The 19,159-nt window shown below is 31.4% G+C and overlaps 1 protein-coding gene across 12 annotated transcripts in view; it reads right to left on the minus strand.

Moving 5' to 3' along the window:
* The window catches only part of LOC124954893 (prolyl 4-hydroxylase subunit alpha-2), a 183,416-nt gene that overhangs the window by 161,477 nt on the left and 2,780 nt on the right, over positions 1-19,159 (minus strand). For 2 of the 12 annotated variants that reach the window (XM_047508532.1, XM_047508576.1), the window contains exon 2: positions 13,317-13,376. The exons of the other annotated variants lie outside the window; for them this stretch is intronic. Coding sequence is in view for 1 of the 2 variants with exons in the window: in XM_047508576.1 (XP_047364532.1) it covers positions 13,317-13,366 (50 nt within the window). In the remaining variant the exon portion in view is untranslated. The remainder of the gene's footprint in view (positions 1-13,316; positions 13,377-19,159) is intronic. 12 annotated transcript variants of the gene reach the window in all.

Below are 19,159 nucleotides of genomic sequence, written 5' to 3' on the forward strand. Positions count from 1 at the left end.
CTCTCTCTCTCTCTCTCTCTCTCTCTCTCTCTCTCTCTCTCTCTCTCTCTCTCTCTGTATCTTTCTATCTCTCTCTTTCTCTTTCATACTTCTAGCTCGTAGCATTAGAGGTAGTAGGGCCAGAGGAGAAACGAATTGTGAGAATTATGGAAATTTCGACTCCCTTCTACCGGTGATTACCGCGATTAATTCGAGCGAGTACAGGCAGGTAAGCGCCATTGCTACGGCATCGTTACACTAAAGTCCTGCTTTGTATTTCTGGTGAAGAGGACAAGGGGTAGAAGGAAAATTCTCCCATAAGCCCCATCTTCTTGCCAAAGACCTCTCTCTCTTTCCCTCATCCTATGTTTCATCGCTAAAATCTATGTAAATTAACAATTTCTACCAAAAAAGAAGCACTTTCTATTGGATACGATTTATATAAACTTCGCGAAATGTATTTCTCTCTCTCTCTCTCTTTCTTTTTTGTTTTTTCTTTTTTTATCGTTACATCAAGAGAACAATTAATACCGATACGATTATCGTGAACGTTCACCGAGAGATTTTAATATTAAACCACACGTACATGAATTTTACAATGACATTTATAATACAATGAGTTCAATGTTAATGAACGTGCGATAACGATATCATTCAATTAATTGTTTCTCATTTAAAGAAAAACAAATTAATACATTCTATCAGATTTGTAAGCTTTATAAATATGCACTCTTCTTTCTATGCGCATTATATTCCCGGAAGGACGAAATGAAACATTTTCGAGGATTTTTAAACAATAAAAATATCACAATAACATTACCATAACATTTTATCAAAATAATCATTTATTATCGATATAATCGATATAATGGATTACCTATTTACTATTGACGTCATTTTATATATACGATTATCGCTATATCTCGTCGTACGATTGTTATTTAAATATGATTTCATAACAAATGAGTATAGAAAGTTTTTGGAAAGTTGATTTCATTTTTGAAAAGAGGAGAGGAAAGAAAGAAAAAAAGAAAAATAAGCGAAACAAAGAAATATAGAGAGGACACAAAAGCGAGAAAACACAACACGCCTAATTCAAGAATTCGAATATACGATCAGTTAAATGGCTTAAGAGGTAAGTACTTTCTTCTCCACGCTGACTTTTCCTTCTGGCAACGACCAAGACGAACGACTTGAGAGAAATACACGAGAGAAGAAAAGACTTTTCTCTATCTCTCTTTCTCTTTTCAATGGGGGTGGAAGGCGGAAGGTGAGGGTAGAGGCGCGCGCTTCCTCATGAATTTCACAATTATTCGATTTGCCCGCTTTTCTTCTCTTTAAAGTAACAGGCCGAGCTTTAAAAGACAATGAATTGAAGATCGCGCTACTGAATTTAGCGAGTTCCCACAAGTTCATCAAACTTATCCGTCTCTGTAATCGTTCTAAAGACCGTCGTTTAAAATCAACAGAAAGAATGGACAGTGAGAGAAAGAAAGAGGGGGGGAGAGAGAGGGAGAGAGTGAAAGAGAAAAACAATTTGCAAAACGATTTATCCATAGACTACTCGTTGTTTTCATGAAATGAATTTCTCCTTCGTCGAAAGAGGATTAACAAAAATCGCCATTTTTCCACGATATATTCACTTCCTCTGTCATCCTCTTTTCGACCTAGCAGAGATTCTGCACATTTCAAGACCTATCAAATCCGAGCGCTTTGTACCATTAAAAAGGAGAGAAGGGGAAGGAAATGGAGAAAAAAAGAAGAAAAAGAAAAGAAAGAAAATAATATAACATTGAGACGAACGAAATTAATAAAAATTCCCAAGATATATACGTTTTCACTAAGCCTCTTTACACAAAGATTTCTTTCGGTACCGCTACACGCGCGCGCACGCACACACACCAACACATCCACAGATACACATAGTGCAGAAAGGACGGGTTATATATACGAACGTAGTGCTCTTGTTTTGAAATAAAAATTCGCCGGAGTCGACAGTCGGAAGTTCTTCAATTTCCCTCGACAAAAAAGAAAACAGAAAAGAAAAGGTCCAGATATCCACTTCATCGTCGTTTAATCTCACTTTCCGCCTTCTCGCGGTACTTCCATAGTGCCAGTTTCCTGAATCATCCCCCACCCTTTTGCATCTACGACCCCAATGTTTCTAGGATCGTATGTCAGAAAGAAATGGCCAGTATACATTTCTCTCTCTTTCTCTCTTTCTCTCTCTCTCTCTCTCTCTCTCTCTCTTCTTTTTATTCGTTCGCTGGATCAGATACACACGTGAGTACGTGCTATCACATTGAATATGCAATGAAAGAGAAAGAGAGAGAAAGAGAGAGAGAGAGAAAGAGAGAGAGAAAGAAAGAGAGAAAGAGAGAGAAAGAGACAAAGAGAGAGAGAGAGAGAGAGAGAGAGAGAGAGAGAAAGAGAAAGAAGGTTGCCCAGAAATATCACGTTTTTCATCCTCATTTTTCCGTACTTTTACTCATTCCTCTGTTGCACTTATTACAATGACATGTATACGTGTGATATGCGTACACGCGTGCACACGTGGGCACATTCCTCTCTGTCTGTGCTTTTAGTTTTCACTATGCAACGAATAAGTATCTTACGAGATGAAGACTTCTCATTTCTCAAAATTTCGTATATTCTTCTACAATAATTCTGGGTATTATATTGAAAATAAAAAAAAAAAAAAAAAAAGATAGAACCATAATTGTAAAAATGTGGTGATAAAGAAAGTTCTTCGTTTTAAGATACGTTAATAATTTTTATCATAACGAACGTTAACTAGCGATTATATTAAATATTTCGTAAAAACAATTAATCATAAAAATTGTAGGAATACGTAAATCGAATACATCACGACTACTACTAATTTATTCGTAGAAATTCATTTTCTCGGAGTGTAATCTTATCGGTCATTCCAAGGACGCACCCTTTCTGTTAATTAGCCTATTACTTGAACTTTCCTAATGTCTCACGAATCGTTAAACTTCTGAGTCACGAGACAATTACTTTCACACCATTATGAATGAAAAGGGAAGGTTTCGTCATTATTACTGCGAACACCAAGGGATACAACTGCTGATTGTTGCGTGCGACCTAAGGGTTAAAAAAAATCGAATTATTGAAACTAAAGATCACTTAACGTTCAAGTGATAGACAAAATGTAACGTGTTAGTCAGTCAGTTATTAGTAGTCGTAAGGATTAATCGTTAAGTTGTTACTTTTTATCTTTTTATTTATGTGACTGGCATATGTGTGTGTATGTGTTTGATTTGTTTATTTCATTTTTACTATTATTAAATTTAGTTCGTTTTCAATATTTTTTTTTTCATTTCTGAGCATCCTTCATACCCCCTGGATGAGAATTTCAAAATTTTATATCCAATTCAATATTGATCATATCATCATAAAAATTCATTATTTAATGTATTTAAAAAAAACAACAAATAAATAAATAAATAAAATAACAATCATTTGTATGAATATCGATTAAATATAAATATAAATGAAAAAAAAGTTTTAATTGATCAAAAATAATATCGTTCGAATAAATCATATAAACTTCTATTGAAACATACGAAGACCTAACAAATATGTTCCAACACAGTAGAACACGATGATCTAGATAGGAGGAAAATTGGCGCACGTTTAGTGCTTGTCGCATCGCCAAAATAACAAGTCTGACTTCGCAGAGTGTGGTTATTGCAAGGAATAGGTATACTAGCGTTCGCGTCGTGATAATAGTGATACACCTATGTTATGTTTCTGTCAGGTATTACGTGCCCTATAGTCTGTTACAATCATCTCGAACATCACTGGCACCTGCAACAATCAGCAATAATTCCCCTCGTATTCTCTTGGAGATCCTTTAATTCTTAACGTTAGACAATATGACGTTTACACGAAAGGAAATTCTAACTATAAGCGAACCGAGTAACTATACGGGCCAAGCGTATTTTCATTCACGATGAAAATGATTATTATCCTTGGACTACATAATACCACTTACGATTACCATGAAAACGTTTCCAGTTGTAAAGCTAGCTATATTATAGAGCTAATATGCATATACGATGCATATATTTATGAAAACGCCTTTAAAACTATCTCGTGCATGTATGCATGATCGTACCAATGTAAATACTATGGATATTCCTGTGTTTTGTGGATAAGTGGATCGTATAGGATGCATATATGATTGCGAATGGATAAACATAAACGAGCATGTGAACAACGTGCACAGCATAGAGAATAACTAGTCTACAAAACGAGAACATCTGGGTTTATGTGTGAGTTAGTAGTGTACGTATATAATCGTGAAAAAAAAACATTGGCTATAATTGTGACTAGATGTTATGTATGCGTCATAGAGTGAAACGGAAGGCTCGATTAATTTGTTCGTATTGGATGGACCAACCGGAATCCCGTTTGGCTTTCGATGCCCATTGTATCCTTTAAAGTATTTCGATCGTGTCTAATTAAGAATGATTGTTTTGTAATCGCACACTCCAATTTAATTTATTTTCAATTCAAGGGAAAAAGAGACACGCGGGAGATTCTATCTCCCATTGCGTCCATCCTTTGTTAGAATTCGATCGATGAGGCAATAGTAGTATGGAGCATTAATCGTATCAAGAGCATTCTTTTTTGTTATATCCTGCAATGATAAAACTAAAAAATTGTATCTGGACATTATTCTTCGATTTTTTATCCGATAAAGTTAATATTTAAGTTCACACAGTTGTCAAAACATTGTTCTGTATATCCGATAATTATTATTGTTAATAATAATAATTATTATTATAGCCGAACACATTCGAAAGTTTTTTATTTCTTTTTTGCGTACACATACACATTCAATTCTTTATTCCATACTTTCTGAAATTTCAAGACCATCGATCAAAGTGTTTCTCACTCCCGAATATTCGCTTTGTCGCATCTTAACCCCCCCACCTCTCTCTCTCTCTCTCTCTCTCTCTACTTCACTTTTTCTTTTATTTTTCCTACAAATAATACAAACGCTTATAAACAAGTCTTTCTGATGGTGTTTTTCAAAAATTTTATATCTTGCGAACTGAATAAGAAGAAAAGACGAAAAAGATTATCGAAAATTCTAATTTTTCTTTTGAATCCTTTTAAAATATCGAATTCATTCCTTCAAAAATTTCTCAAGGTCTTAAGGAGTTTTGAAAGAAAAAAAACAAGTAAACAAATAAAAGTATAACAAAAATGAGGAAAAAAAGAGAAAACTTCGTAAGTCTACAAACGGAAACAATCGGAGTAGCTTTAAAAACCTCGTGAAAGAAATATCTTTGGAAAAAAGACAACTCGCTTCATCTCTACAAATGGAGGTACACACACAAACAGACCTTAAAAAGAGAAAGAAAAAGCATGAGAAGATAAATAGAAAGGAGAAGACAGGATGATGTGCGTTGCGATTTCAAGCACTCGCAGTATCGAATTCCTGCTCGAGTGCCCGCAGAGCCTATCTTCTCTTACCCTCCCTCCCTCTCTCTCTCTCTCTCTCTCTCTCTCTCTCTCTCTCTCTCTCTTTTTTACTCTCTCTATCTCTTGGGAACCATTCCAAACCGAACGAGACAGAACGAAGGATGCTGCGAATTCCAACGAAAGACGGGAAAGAGAAGATTGGGTGGAGTTACGTTTCAAAACCACGTCACTCGAGTTTACAACGTGCCGAGTGACGCTTGCTTTCTATATCTCTACTGTGTAACAACCATCGTCAACTATTCGTGCGACGTATATACATATATGTATATATATATATGTATCTATGTGTATGTACGTATATTCTAGAGTCTAGATCGTATAAATACATAGAAAGGGAAACGTCGAAAGGTACCAACTCAGAAACACATTTTCGATCCGATTAAACTTTCGATCGCTCGCATTAATTTCCCGCAAGTTGCTTTTGATCGTTGAAGTTGTTGGTCTCTCTATCCCTTTTCTTAGTATTCGTGTATTATAAATGAAGGTAATAAATTTTCGATAGAATTTTAACGAGTTGCGATACTTATTTTTTTTTTTTCTAACGTTCTTTTGCATTTTTTCAATCCTGAAATAACTTCATCGTTGAAAATTTTATTAAAGTTAATAAGTAAATTTTCTAATCGTTTTAAGTTACTTGAACCAAACAAAACATTTATATTATCAATGTCTTTTTTCCATATGTTAAATCACAATAATCCTCTGCGTAATAATTATCACTTCAAATGAACGATATTTGACGAAAAAACAATTCGCAAAATTTTAAAAAGAAAAAAAAAAGAAAATTCATATAGATAATTATCCGAATTGAGATTTTTATTTCGATTATTATTAAAATATCAAGCCGTTTACTCATGGATGCGATAGTACAACAGTACAAGTTTATGAGAACAATAGGAATCACGTCGAAATAGCGAATAGCGAAATAGCGGATATATATACATATATATAAAATGAGTGATAAAAATAATTGAACACTATGGTATATTTAAATAAATCGGTATATATTTCGATAAAAAAAAAATTTTTTTCCTGTTATATATTACTTATTATGATTAACAAAAATATACAATTGAATGTATCTATGTTTAGCCATTACAATTTTATATACATTATAAATGAAATATTGTTCGATTTTCATATTACAAAAATATTCGGATACTCATATTTTCTAGATAATACGTCTAAGAGACTAATACCTCATGGAAAAGCAATGTTTATAAACATGCAATTTGGAATTCTATTTATCTTTAGTATTACATGTATTATGTAATAAAATATCTTTAATATAGCGTCAATGAAAATGAGTCGTAAAAGCAAAATTATGTCTTTCAATGTCAGACAATTCGTGATTTTCCATCACGAAAAGAGAAAATCCTATCGTGAAGTCAGTGCTTTGTTAAATTTAAGTAAAAGTACTGTTGCAGACATTATAAGAAGATGTCTATATTGCAAACTGGCCGGCTAAGGATCTTAAATATTAGAGAACATTGACAAGTTGTACGAAAAATACAAAAAATCCACGTTTGAGTCCTCTAAAATAAGAAATTAAAGTTTCTACAGAAACTGGAAAAAGAGTGTTTCCTCTAATAATTCATCAGACATTAAAAGAAAATAATCTAGTAGTTAGGAAAAAAGCATTTATTAACAAAGCGAATAGACGAAAACATGTGACGTTCATAGAAGAATTTAGTAACGAAGAAGAAACATCGTAGAAGGATGTGATTTTTTGCAACGAAAGTAAATTTAATATTTTTTGGTCTGATGGACGAGCTATGGCATAGTGTAAACATAACGTAGAGTTAAATCAAAAAACTTATGTAACGTTTAAGAATGGCGCAGGGAGTATACTTGTCTGGAGCTGTATTTCAACCACTGGTGTTGGCAATTTGGTTTTTATTGAAAATATTATAGTCAAAAATAAATACTTAATGTTATTAAAAGAAAATTTAATACAAAGTACTCCTCACATGGGAATTGAAAAAACATTTAAATATTATCAGAATAATGATCCAAAACACAAAGCTGAAATTGTACAAAAATGTTTATTGTATAATTGTCTCATTGTTTCATTCTTTACCTCGACCAAACTTAAATCCTATTGAAAATCTATGGAATGAATTAAACCGGCGAGCACGTTTAACTCTCATGCACACAAAAGAAGAATTAAGGAAGAAATTACAAGAAGAATGGCAACAAATAAATTCCAAATATTTCAGAAAAATTATTTTCAATATGTCTAAACTATTAAAACATGTCCAAAATCGAAAGAGCTATGTCACCAAATATTGAAATTTCGTCAAGTAATTTTTTAAATATCTTATCTGGTATTGATGGTATTAATGTCCGAATATTTTCGTAACATGAAAATGTGTCAATTTATTTTTTTTAAATGTAGCGTGAAACGGTGTCATTTTTGTTAATCATAAAAAATGATACATAACAGGAAAAGAAATTTTTTTTTATTTATGAACAATCAAAATATACATCGATTTATTCAAATATACCATAGTGTCAAAATATTTTTGTCACTCACTGTATATATATATAAACATATTAATATGCGAAAAAGCAGATATACAAAGAGAGAAAAAGAAAGAGAGAGAGAGAGAGAGAGAGAGAGAGAGAGAGAGAGAGAGAAAATCTCCCTTTTCCAGAAAAATAATAATTCACATACTTAAGAACATCGTTGTGTGAATATCAAGAACGAACTCTGGCACGTCTCATTAAAAGCAACCCTAAACCTCAGACGGAGAGACTAATGATAAAGCATGAAAGGCTGTATCCGTCGAGCAAGCAAGTGTCCGACGGCCTTTTGCTGCTGATTAAGACTCGTCCCATTCATTACTCGGCCACAACGATCCTAACAAAAGCGAGGACAACTTTGTTTTTTCTCTCGTTTTCTTTTACTTTTTTTACTTCTCTCATTTTTCTTTGTTTTCTTTTTTTTTTCTTTTTTTTTTTTTTTTTTTTTTTTTTTTAATAAATAAATACCTACATATATATGTAACTACATTTTTTCTTCTCAACGTTTCGTGAAAATATTCAAAACGCGACTACATCGAGAGTTATTTCAATTTTTTAATGAATCCTACACTTTATTGTATGAGCCATTCAAATGACTCACCTTGTATTCACGTTCATAAGCTCCTCGGATTTTGTCCAATGTTCCCTCTTTTTAGCTTATCTCTATCTTTCGTACAGAAAACAAAGAAAAAAAAAGAAGCAGCTGCAAAGCGTGTGCCATGTTACTAATTAAAACAGCGCGTCCTTCGAAAACAACGCGTTAACTTCGAAAATATCACGAAAGTGATTATTGCGGGTAGATAAATTTATCGGCGAGAACATCGAGATTTACATTCGTTTTCGTCGAACGACCAATAAAACAGCGACTGTTGCTTCATTATATTGGAAATGTACGAGAAGATCGATAAAAATTCTAGATTGGTACGAAATAAAACAATAAATTCAAACCCTTTTATTTCATAAATCGTTCGAACCCGCTGTAAAATTGTAACGATTCAGTTGAAGAATTTTATATCGATAGCTCTCAAAATTAATCAACGTATACGTATTCAATACGCAGAATATTTTTTTTTTTTTTTTTTTTGTATTGTAACAATTCATAGAAAATCTAACAAGTATTTTTCTTTTTCTCTTCTTTTTTCTTTTCGTGTCCAGAAAATTTATTTTAATTATTCGAACAACAATAAGAGAAGAAGAGAGAGAGAGAGAGAGAGAGAAAAAGAGAGAGAGAAAGAGAGAAAGAGAAAGAGAGAGAAAGAAAGAGAGAAAGAGAAAGAGAAAGAGAAAGAGAAAAAGAAAAAGAGAGAAAGAGAGAAAGAGAGAGAGAGAGAGAGAGAAAAGAGAAAACGAAAAAAAAAAGATTTTTAAAAATCCCTTAAGTTCAGCCAGGTGTTGCCGTGTGAGTATAATGAAAAGCGTCCTCTCTTCTGTCAGCGAACTGCGCTTAATTTTCGTTTTAAATGCAAAATAAGAGATGTTACCAGCGAGAAAATGAACGACACGGACACACCATTTGAAGAGTACGGGACGACGGAGGAAATAGAAGAAGACCGATAGTATAGTGGAAAACTGAATAGCGTACTTCGTCTTCGTTGTAGGTATATAGCCAGTATCGGTCTTTTCTCGCAACAAACTATTCCTGACCAATATTCTTTCGAAGGAGAGCGAATTTTCAAGATTTCAAAGTTCGCCCTGACTCTTAGGATAAAAGAGCATCGAGTATTCTCGCTCGAAATTAGAACTCCCTTTTACTCAGTTCCAAATGGAAAATTACAAAGAGAACGTACGCATTGAGAGAGATCAAATATTTTCACGAATTGAAAAGCTCGTTTTTAAGGCTCGTTCATCATCTTTCCCTCGAAACGTTTGTGACTTCAGCGACAGGTATAGACAAAATATGAACTACAAGCACAAGCGGAAAAACACTGTTCTCATCATACTTTTACTGGCATCGGTATATAAACTTGTGTAGGTCTCTCACACGTACATAACAATCAAGTTTGTATAGGTTAGAGTGGATAGTTAAGTATATTGTGAACTCACACTTTTCAGTATCTCATATTTATATCTTTTTTTGATAGTGGCGTGTGTCACAATGATCTGTGCTAGATACACATGGATACCCATTTGTTTCGCGATAAATGCATAAAGAATAATAAATATAATTGATATATATAATAACGAGCACATAAATTCGTGACGAAAAACAAGATTTTATCGAATGTTTTGTCATAAATAATTAGTGAATACTTGTATATTATATTATTATATTTTAATATAAATTGAAATATGAGACGTATCTATCGATCGACGTTCATATGTCGAAATTATTAAGAATATGATCTTTTTGAGAATTTAAAAAAAAACCATCACTTGAGATGAGACATTTCTTTCTCTTTTTATTATTATAAATTACCGTCATCATATATATACATAATGTATATTCTTATACATCAGAATATATAAGAATATTTTTTTACTATCAAAATGTACTGTTCTTATTATAAAAAATAGTGTTGAGAAGAAAACTTTGATAGTATGGAAACAATCTCATTTTTTTAATTTTTTTGAATGTGTTTTAATTTTTATAAAATATTTATATATTCACTAATTTTTACATTTTTTGATATAATCGACAAACGTATATATTTTATATGTATTCGTTAAACGAAAGATTTGTGCTACTGCTGTGTCCTATTTAGCATAGATCATCGTGAAATTTACATCAACCATCAATGGAGAAAATAAATATAAGAGATTGAATAATAACGCGTTACTAAAACTATCAAATAAAGAAAATAAATAAATTAATTCATTATATTCGTTTACATTCTTTACATCGTTACAATAAAAATAAAAATTGAATGAAGGAATGTCTTACATATTGCTTATAAAATTTTTGCGTATTTAATGTATAAAAAATAAAAGAAACTACAAATTTTTTAAAAAATTGACAGTATTTTAAAAACTCGAACCCATTTACATGAACAGCTTTATAATATATTCCTTACACATATGTATTTCCTCATTTTTGCTATAAAATCATTTGTTCAAAATTCATTAAAATGCCCGAGTGAATTACCAGTTTCTTTGTATAAGCATCATAAAACTCATTTCTTAGCATTTGGAATAGATCAGAGAATCTAAGCAATCGTTTACTTTATGAAAACGAAACCCACACCATTTAAACGTTTGTACGAAAATCAGTAGTGCAGGTAAGAGCTACTTTTTTTTTGTGAAAAACGTCAAAAATTTAGGCGAAAAATGAATCTATGATCAATTTTGATGAATAAGATCTTATTTTAAAAATGAAGGTTTAAGTAAAAACCCCGCCTCTTTGAATTTTTGAAAAAGTTTTATTTTTATGCGTAAACTGTTTTCGAAAAACTATCATTTTTCGACACGATTTTTTTTAAAGAAAATAAAGCTTTTTGAAAAATTCGAAAAAGCGAGGTCCCAGCTTTAACTTCCCTTTTTAAAATAAACCTTGTTTATTAAAATCAGTCAATAAGTACGGCTGTTCTCATTGTTGATATAAACCATTATAAAAACAGGAGTGATAAACAGTCTTAATGATCATTCCAATCAAATAATTCTTATGATCGATTATTAATTTATAAAATCAGAATAATTAAACGAATACTTGGTAATCCAAAGTATCCAAATATCGTATTAAATGATATTATAGTGACATTAAAAATCTTTGTAATATATCTGAACAAAACTTCTAAACATGCAGAAAACAATTACGTTACGATTGTTAATTATAAACGTAATTTCCTCACAACAGGTGTTATATATCAATAAATTATTAACTGTTGGAAATCAAAGTGACGAATGTTAGATCGTAGAAATAATGAATGGGCATGGATATCTATATATGTATGCTATAATTATTACGAAGCTTAGTGAACGATTAGGTGATAGTAATGGTAGTAATAGTAGTTGTATGGTAATTAGATAGCAATTATACGATCGGTATAATTTCGATTGTTAGCCGTTAGTCGAGTAGAGTCGAGTCGAGTCGAGTCGGAGAACTCTTAGTCGCAAATAATGCGTACTCGTGCTTAATAGACAACGGTGTCAATTAGCGATACCGAATGAGTATTCGTCCGCGTTTCGGTTGTGAGAGATTACAAAACTTTTAATGGACTGCGCTTTTAGCGCTCATCGCTGTCGGAAATATACAGCGAAATAGTCGGTTAGAGTGCTTTTGCGGAAGTGCCATTCGTTTCGTATACATTCACCCTCGGAAATAAAATATTTTTTTCATTCTGTATAGAGCCAAGGGAGAAAATACGAGAAAGCATTTTTTCTTCTTTCAAATCGTTTCCTATCCTACATTTATCTCTTTTAACCATTTTTTTCTTTTTTAATTTAAAATATTTCATACATATATACATACAAATACGCATACACGAATATTAATTGAAAATTGAGAATTAACATTAACGCATTTATGTCACAAGATACGATATGTAATAACTACGTAACAGTCGATGTTTGTGCGAAAGAAAAAAAAAAAAAAGAAGCAAATAGAAAATTTTGAAATTGAGATTGAAACTATATTAATCCAATGAAACTAAATATCTCTAATAAATAAACGTGACAGTAAATCATTTTTTCCATACGATTGTTCTGAGAGGCATTGAAAAAATATTTGAGAAAAATTTATACTATATTAATCCAATTAAATTGAATATATGTAATAATTATGACAATTAATTTTTCCATAGATTTGTTTTAAAAACAAAACAAAACAAAACAAAAAGAAAAGAAAAGAAAATCAAGGAAATATAAAAAGATAAAATCGAAATTATATATAATTCAATTAAATTAGATATATATGTAGCAAATATGACAGTAATGACGGTAATATTAGTTCCTTTTTTTAAATAAAAAAAAAAAGGAACATAATTATAGAAGGCATCATATAGGCATACATTTCGCAAACACGTTAATTAAAATGTCCTTGGAATATTTGTCGGAGAACTATCCTTGTAAAATTATAAGAGAAACGGTTAACCTCCACTCGTTGCCTTTCATCTCTACTCTTTTACGCCCTTTCACCTTCGTCAGACGAGTTTTCTCCCTTTGTAGATTTGTCGTCGTCGTCGTCGTCGTCGTCGTCGTCGTCATCGTATGCTTTTATGCATGAAAAATCATCTAGAGTAACTTAGGACCATATTAAATTTTACAACGTGAAAACTAAAATTAAAAAAGAAAATAAAAAGAAAAAAGAAAAAAAAATTAAGGAAAAAGAAAAAAAGAAAAATAAAATATTGTAAACGTACAAGATTAATTGGCGAACTTGATTGCTCCTAATGGCCATATCCGATCTCATCTTCACGGTACTAGAGGATTAAAATTTGTAAGACGTTAAAACACATTTAAATTCTCTATGGCAATCGAATCGTATATTCTTGTCGCGTACGTTACACGTGCTCCGAATCATCCCTTTCACCTTTCATCGACTTCCCAATCGCGTGAAAGGGTGCTCGTAAATTTGGTGGATAGTTAAAATCAAATAAGAACAAGGATGTACATATGTAAGTCGGCTGATCGACGCGAACCCTTTAGGCATATTGATTTTCTACAAGGATTACACACGAATTTAATCTTCGAAAATGTACAATAGAAGGTGTAAATCCTTGTTATCGAACATTCTTTGGTCGTTAATTAAACTAATCCGAAAATTAAATTATTCTGTTGGAAAAAAAAATATTAGTATAATTTATTAAGATAAACAATAATAAAATTTTCGATATTACTTATCGGTCAAAACTAATAAATCGTCTAATCGTATATTATTTTATACGATATAAAAAATTAATTATATTTCGAAGATAAAAACAAATTATTAAAAATACAACAATCTGAAAATGATTTTTATATTTGAAATTATTTCTTAAGAAATGTTAAAAATAAATTCATATTTGTTAATTCATTCAATAAAATTAAATCTACCGGTTAAAAGTGATTCAACATATTTATAATTATTATATGTATATGTAATTATTATATGTATATATACATATTATTATATGTATATATCTTTCACGTGTATCCAATAATGTATTCGTTAGTAGTAAAATTTTCTGGTAAGTAATAAACAATGTACAATGTGACGAAAACAAATTTAGTTTCTCTTCGAGCACACTATTAAATAGTAAAATAACATTCGATGCAAAAGATCTTAGAAGATACGCGTTAAAGTGTCAGTAAATTTTATTGATCGTCAAGAGCAAAACAAATCTCCGAAGAAAGTCTTCTTTCGTTTAAAAAGTGAAATCTCAAAGTAGAAATCTTTTTTCTGACTAAAAGTATCACAAATATACATTTCCAATTACGAGAATTATCAGCTACATGTAAAAGGCACGAGAAGAAATATTGAAATTCTTAAGTATTATACCATCGTTATAAAAGTGAAATAAAGTTTCAAATAAAAATAATTAAATTTGACCATTAGTTTTTACATTTCGACAACTACTCAACATACATACTCAACAACTGTTATTCTTCAACTACTATTCAACAAATATTTTTCATCTCTTTGACTTATTTGATACTTACGATGTCGTCCATTTCTAATTTATGAGAAATTTTATATTTATCAAAATAAATAATCCATATGATTAGTATTAAAAACATATGCAATTCAAACGATTAGAAAAGAATTTCTATAATACGATAAGAAGAAAAAGATATGATCTCTCTTTTCTTCATTTCATTTAAAAAGTAGGCATCATAACGTAAATTATATTGATAAAGGAATAACAATTAGTAAAAAAAAAAACAAGATAAACTTCGTAAGAACTCTATAGATCCCCGATAGTAATATATCTTAAGTTTTCCGAAAGTTTATTTCTCGCAATAAAAAAATGTCGTATCATAATTGACAATACCGTCTAGACAAGAATATTAGAAAATATCGGCGTAACATAGAATTCCTATAATTTCATCACCAGCACAAAGCAGCTTTGCATGATAATGGACCATCGTTCGCGGTAAGAGTTAAATTAGAAATTAAATCAAGGAAGAAGATAATGTAAGAGAGAAAGACAGAGAGAGAGACAGAAAAAGACAGAGAAATACAGAGAGTGAGAGTGACAGAGAGAGATAGAGAAAGAGAGAGAGAGAGAGAGAGAGAGAGAGAGAGAGAGAGAGAGAGAGAGAGAGACCTAAACCAAGTCCCTTAAGCAATTTATTCCCGTACACTTATTAATACTCGCTTAAGTCCGTGGATTATTCAATGCTCGCTCGTAATGAACAGTGCAAACTAAGTAACGCCTTTCACCCTCACCCTCCCTCCTCCTTCCACACCCTATCCCCTTCCCTTTAATGAGATTCACTTTAAGAGGCTCGAGATCTCTGGTCGGTTAGATTTTAACGGTGCCACGAAAATTCTGGAGGGTTGGTGCCAAAATGGTAGAGATAAAGACATGTCTGAAAAAGATGGAGAGAGAGAGAACGGCAGAAAGAGAGCGACAGAGAGAGCGACAGAGAAGAGCGAGAGAGAGAGAAAGAGAAAGAGAGAGACAGAGCGACAGAGAGAGAGAGAGAAAGAGAAAGAGAGAGAAAGAGAGAGCGACAGAGAGAGAGAAAGAGAAAGAGAGAGAGAGAGAGAATTGAGAAGAACTTGGATAGGCACGTGCGAGACACGTGGACCCCTTTCAGAGGCAAAGAAGAACAAACTCGAATAAAACGATATGGAAGCTTCCGTAGAAAATAAGAGAATAAATGCGAACTATTTCGACCACTTGATCCACCTCCTATTTAAACAAATGTGACTCCAAAGTTTCTTACTTTTTTTTATCTTTCTCTTATTCATTTCTACTCTTAAAGTATACTAACGAAAACTTTTCTAACTGATGTAAAGATTGAACTTCACTTCTAGGATATATTACGTTTAAAAAAAAAAAATTCACAGTCTTTATAAAATTTAGAAACACTTTATTTCATAAATCAATTTGATGATTAATACAACTTATATGATTAATACGATTAATAATTCTTCCTAAAAAGAAAAAAAAAAAAAAAAACAGAAAATTTCGATATGAAACTAATCAATATTAGAATATTAATTTTATTTGTTATTTAGATTGACAAAACGTAATTGTGATCGTGTAAATGTTATATAAAAAAATATGATAATTCGCTTCCAATATTCTTTTTTTCTGTCCTTAAGAACCATAAAATTAACTAAAAAACTGCACATCTATTCGATAAACATTTAAAAATATTATCTTTTTAAAAGCATCAAAGACCTACGGTGCTTATCGTTAAAAATATAACGATAGATAAACAATATATTGTCGAAGTGTTACCTTTAAAATACATATGCATGGACACGGATCCTTAATGCATAGTCGAAGGACGTAATCAATTTTCTGATATTACGACAGCGATTAAATAAGGTTGAATGGAGGAGGCTTGTGATAAAAGGTGGGTGAAAGCGAATAAACTTAGCTCGAGTGAACATGCACACGTGGGATGAAGTAAAGAAAACAAGAAAAAAAAGAAACAGAAAGAGAGAGAAAAAAGCTTTATAGCTTGACCGTGAGTCTATCTCTTTCAAGGTTACCCTAATAATCTAATACGAAGTTGGTTGCACGCGAGAAGATACAACAGCCTCTCTTTATTTATCTATCTATCTATCTATCTATCTATCTATCTATCTATCCATTTATCTGTCTATCCGTCTATCTATGTCTATCTATCTATCTATCTATTATCTATCTATCTATCTATCTATCTATCTATCTATCGCTCTCGCTCTCACTCTCTCTCTCTCTCTCTCTCTCTCTCTCTCTCTCTCTCTCTCTCTCTCTCTCTCTCTCTCTATATATATATATATATATATATATATATGTTTATCTTTGTCTCATTTACTCTAAACATCAAGCTAGTGGTAACTCTCGTGCATGTAACCGGTCGTCAATTATATACACACATACATATAGAACGGGTTAACGACCCGTGTCCTGTCATAATCGTAAACATTCATTCTTTTTCTTTCTCTTTTTCTCGTTCTAACAATCGAGAGAATTTACGTTACATTTCTTTATTCGACTAAGTAGTTGAATAAACTTACTTGCTCTCGACCTGAATTTTTCTTCGATCGATTATATGATAAAATTATTATAGATCATGATTTGTTAATATTTATCTCGTTGATTGATAATTTTTTTTTTCCTTTATAAATTAGTTACGATCGTTTTAATATTAATGGTCTTTAGTTACCATCAATCAATCGATTAATCAATCAATTAATTAATTAAATGATTAATTAATATTAATTAAAAACAAATAATGTCAATTTATATTCGAAGTTAAATTTAATTTTTTATCTTTTTAAGAGATTGATATTTTTATAACATTTTCAATTTCATTTCGTATAAATTGATAATACATTAAAAATACATCGAGATTTTTATTTTTTTCTTCATTAAGAGATTTTGTTAATTTATTGTATCTTACGTTTATATTTACAGGGAAATTATATTCATAAATATATTACTTTACTTAATACGTTATACAATAAATGAAAGATTTTTTAATGTACTTCGACAGAAATCAATTTGTTTAAATAAATCAAATAATAAAGATATGAAAAAGGAAATCCAAGCAAATATTATATATCTTTTTTATGACCATCAGATTTTTATATATTTTGTATAAAAACATTGAGAAAAGGATAGATGAAGTAGATCGTTGATTATAGTAGTTTATTTCTTCGAACAAGTTGTTTTCAATTAAAGTGAAAAAATGTAAGATTTATATCAACAAGTGTGTTTATTATACAAAGATAGGAAGAATACTTAGAACGTTACTGTAGATTGAATTAACTGGAGAAAATGGAACAGTGACAAAACGATTCCCGAATTTATAGAAAGGGTATTTCTTATCGATGATAGGAAGCGGGGAAGAAGAAGGAGAGTTACTATTTTGGGACAAATAGTAACATTATTTTCGTGAAATTTATAAATGAAAATAACAGTACACATTCGATTCGACGTACATTGCCTGGCCATGTTGGATTCTTTTGAACTTGTAGTATATTCCATGTCGGGAAAATATAGGATATTTGTAAAAGTAAAAATAAAAAATAAAAAGAAAATAAAAATAAAAAAAAAAAAAGAGAAAAAAAATGTTTGGAAAATATTTCGAACGGGATTGGGTTGCTGGCAACCACGCAACATGTACACATTGTGTATTGTCACTTTTTCTCTTTCGCGTACCAACAAGACCAACAAGACCATATTTTTGAGGATACACAACACATACATTTACAACGTGAAAGCATACACGGCAGATCGAATTAGTTCGTTGGAAAAAATGAGAAGAAAAAGAAAAGAAAAAAAGGAGATAAAAAAAGGAACGAAACTTTCATTTGAAACAAAATAAAATAACATAGAAATGTAGAGTACAATAAGTAAGTACATCAAAGTCTGCTCTCTGTTAGCAAACTACGTTAAGATACTCGAGGGAAACACAATCGAAGCCGAGCACGTTAAGTCGGTCAACGTCCGCGTTTATCAGTGAGACTTGTGAGAAAGCAAGATGACGAATTGAACCTAACACCAGCTTAAGTGACGACTCTTTTCTTTCCTATAATGCGAGCGACACCGTCGAAGACTGGTAAAGTACTTACCCTCGAAGTGCTTTCCTCTCGAACCCCACGAGAGATTCTCAAGTGGCACTTCGTGACACCGTAATTCTATTCGATCGAATATAATCGCTTACATGATTAGAGATCGTGTTGAGTTTTTCTTTTTTCACGCTTTCCACAAACAATATACGTTGAAAAAGGAAAAAGAAAAGAATAATAAAAAATTAAAAAAAAAAAATAATAATAAAAAAAGAAAAAATAATAACTGATCGAAAAACACTTTTCCAAAGGAAGAATTACGATCGACGATAAACCTTCAACGTTATTTTGTTTGCAAGAAGATGACGTTTAAACGCGAAAAACTAGGAAAGTAAGAAAGTTTCGTTTCCGGCATAAAGAGGAATACGAAACGTAACATAAATATCGAAAGAGTCAACGTGAAAAAGAAAATAAGAGAGGAAGAGAGAAAAAGAGTACGAAGAAGCGACTAAACAAACTCGTATCTCTTGCTCCAGTTCTCCTAAT

The sequence above is a fragment of the Vespa velutina genome, chromosome 1 (assembly GCF_912470025.1).
Source record: "Vespa velutina chromosome 1, iVesVel2.1, whole genome shotgun sequence".
Taxonomy (NCBI): Eukaryota; Metazoa; Arthropoda; class Insecta; order Hymenoptera; family Vespidae; genus Vespa; species Vespa velutina.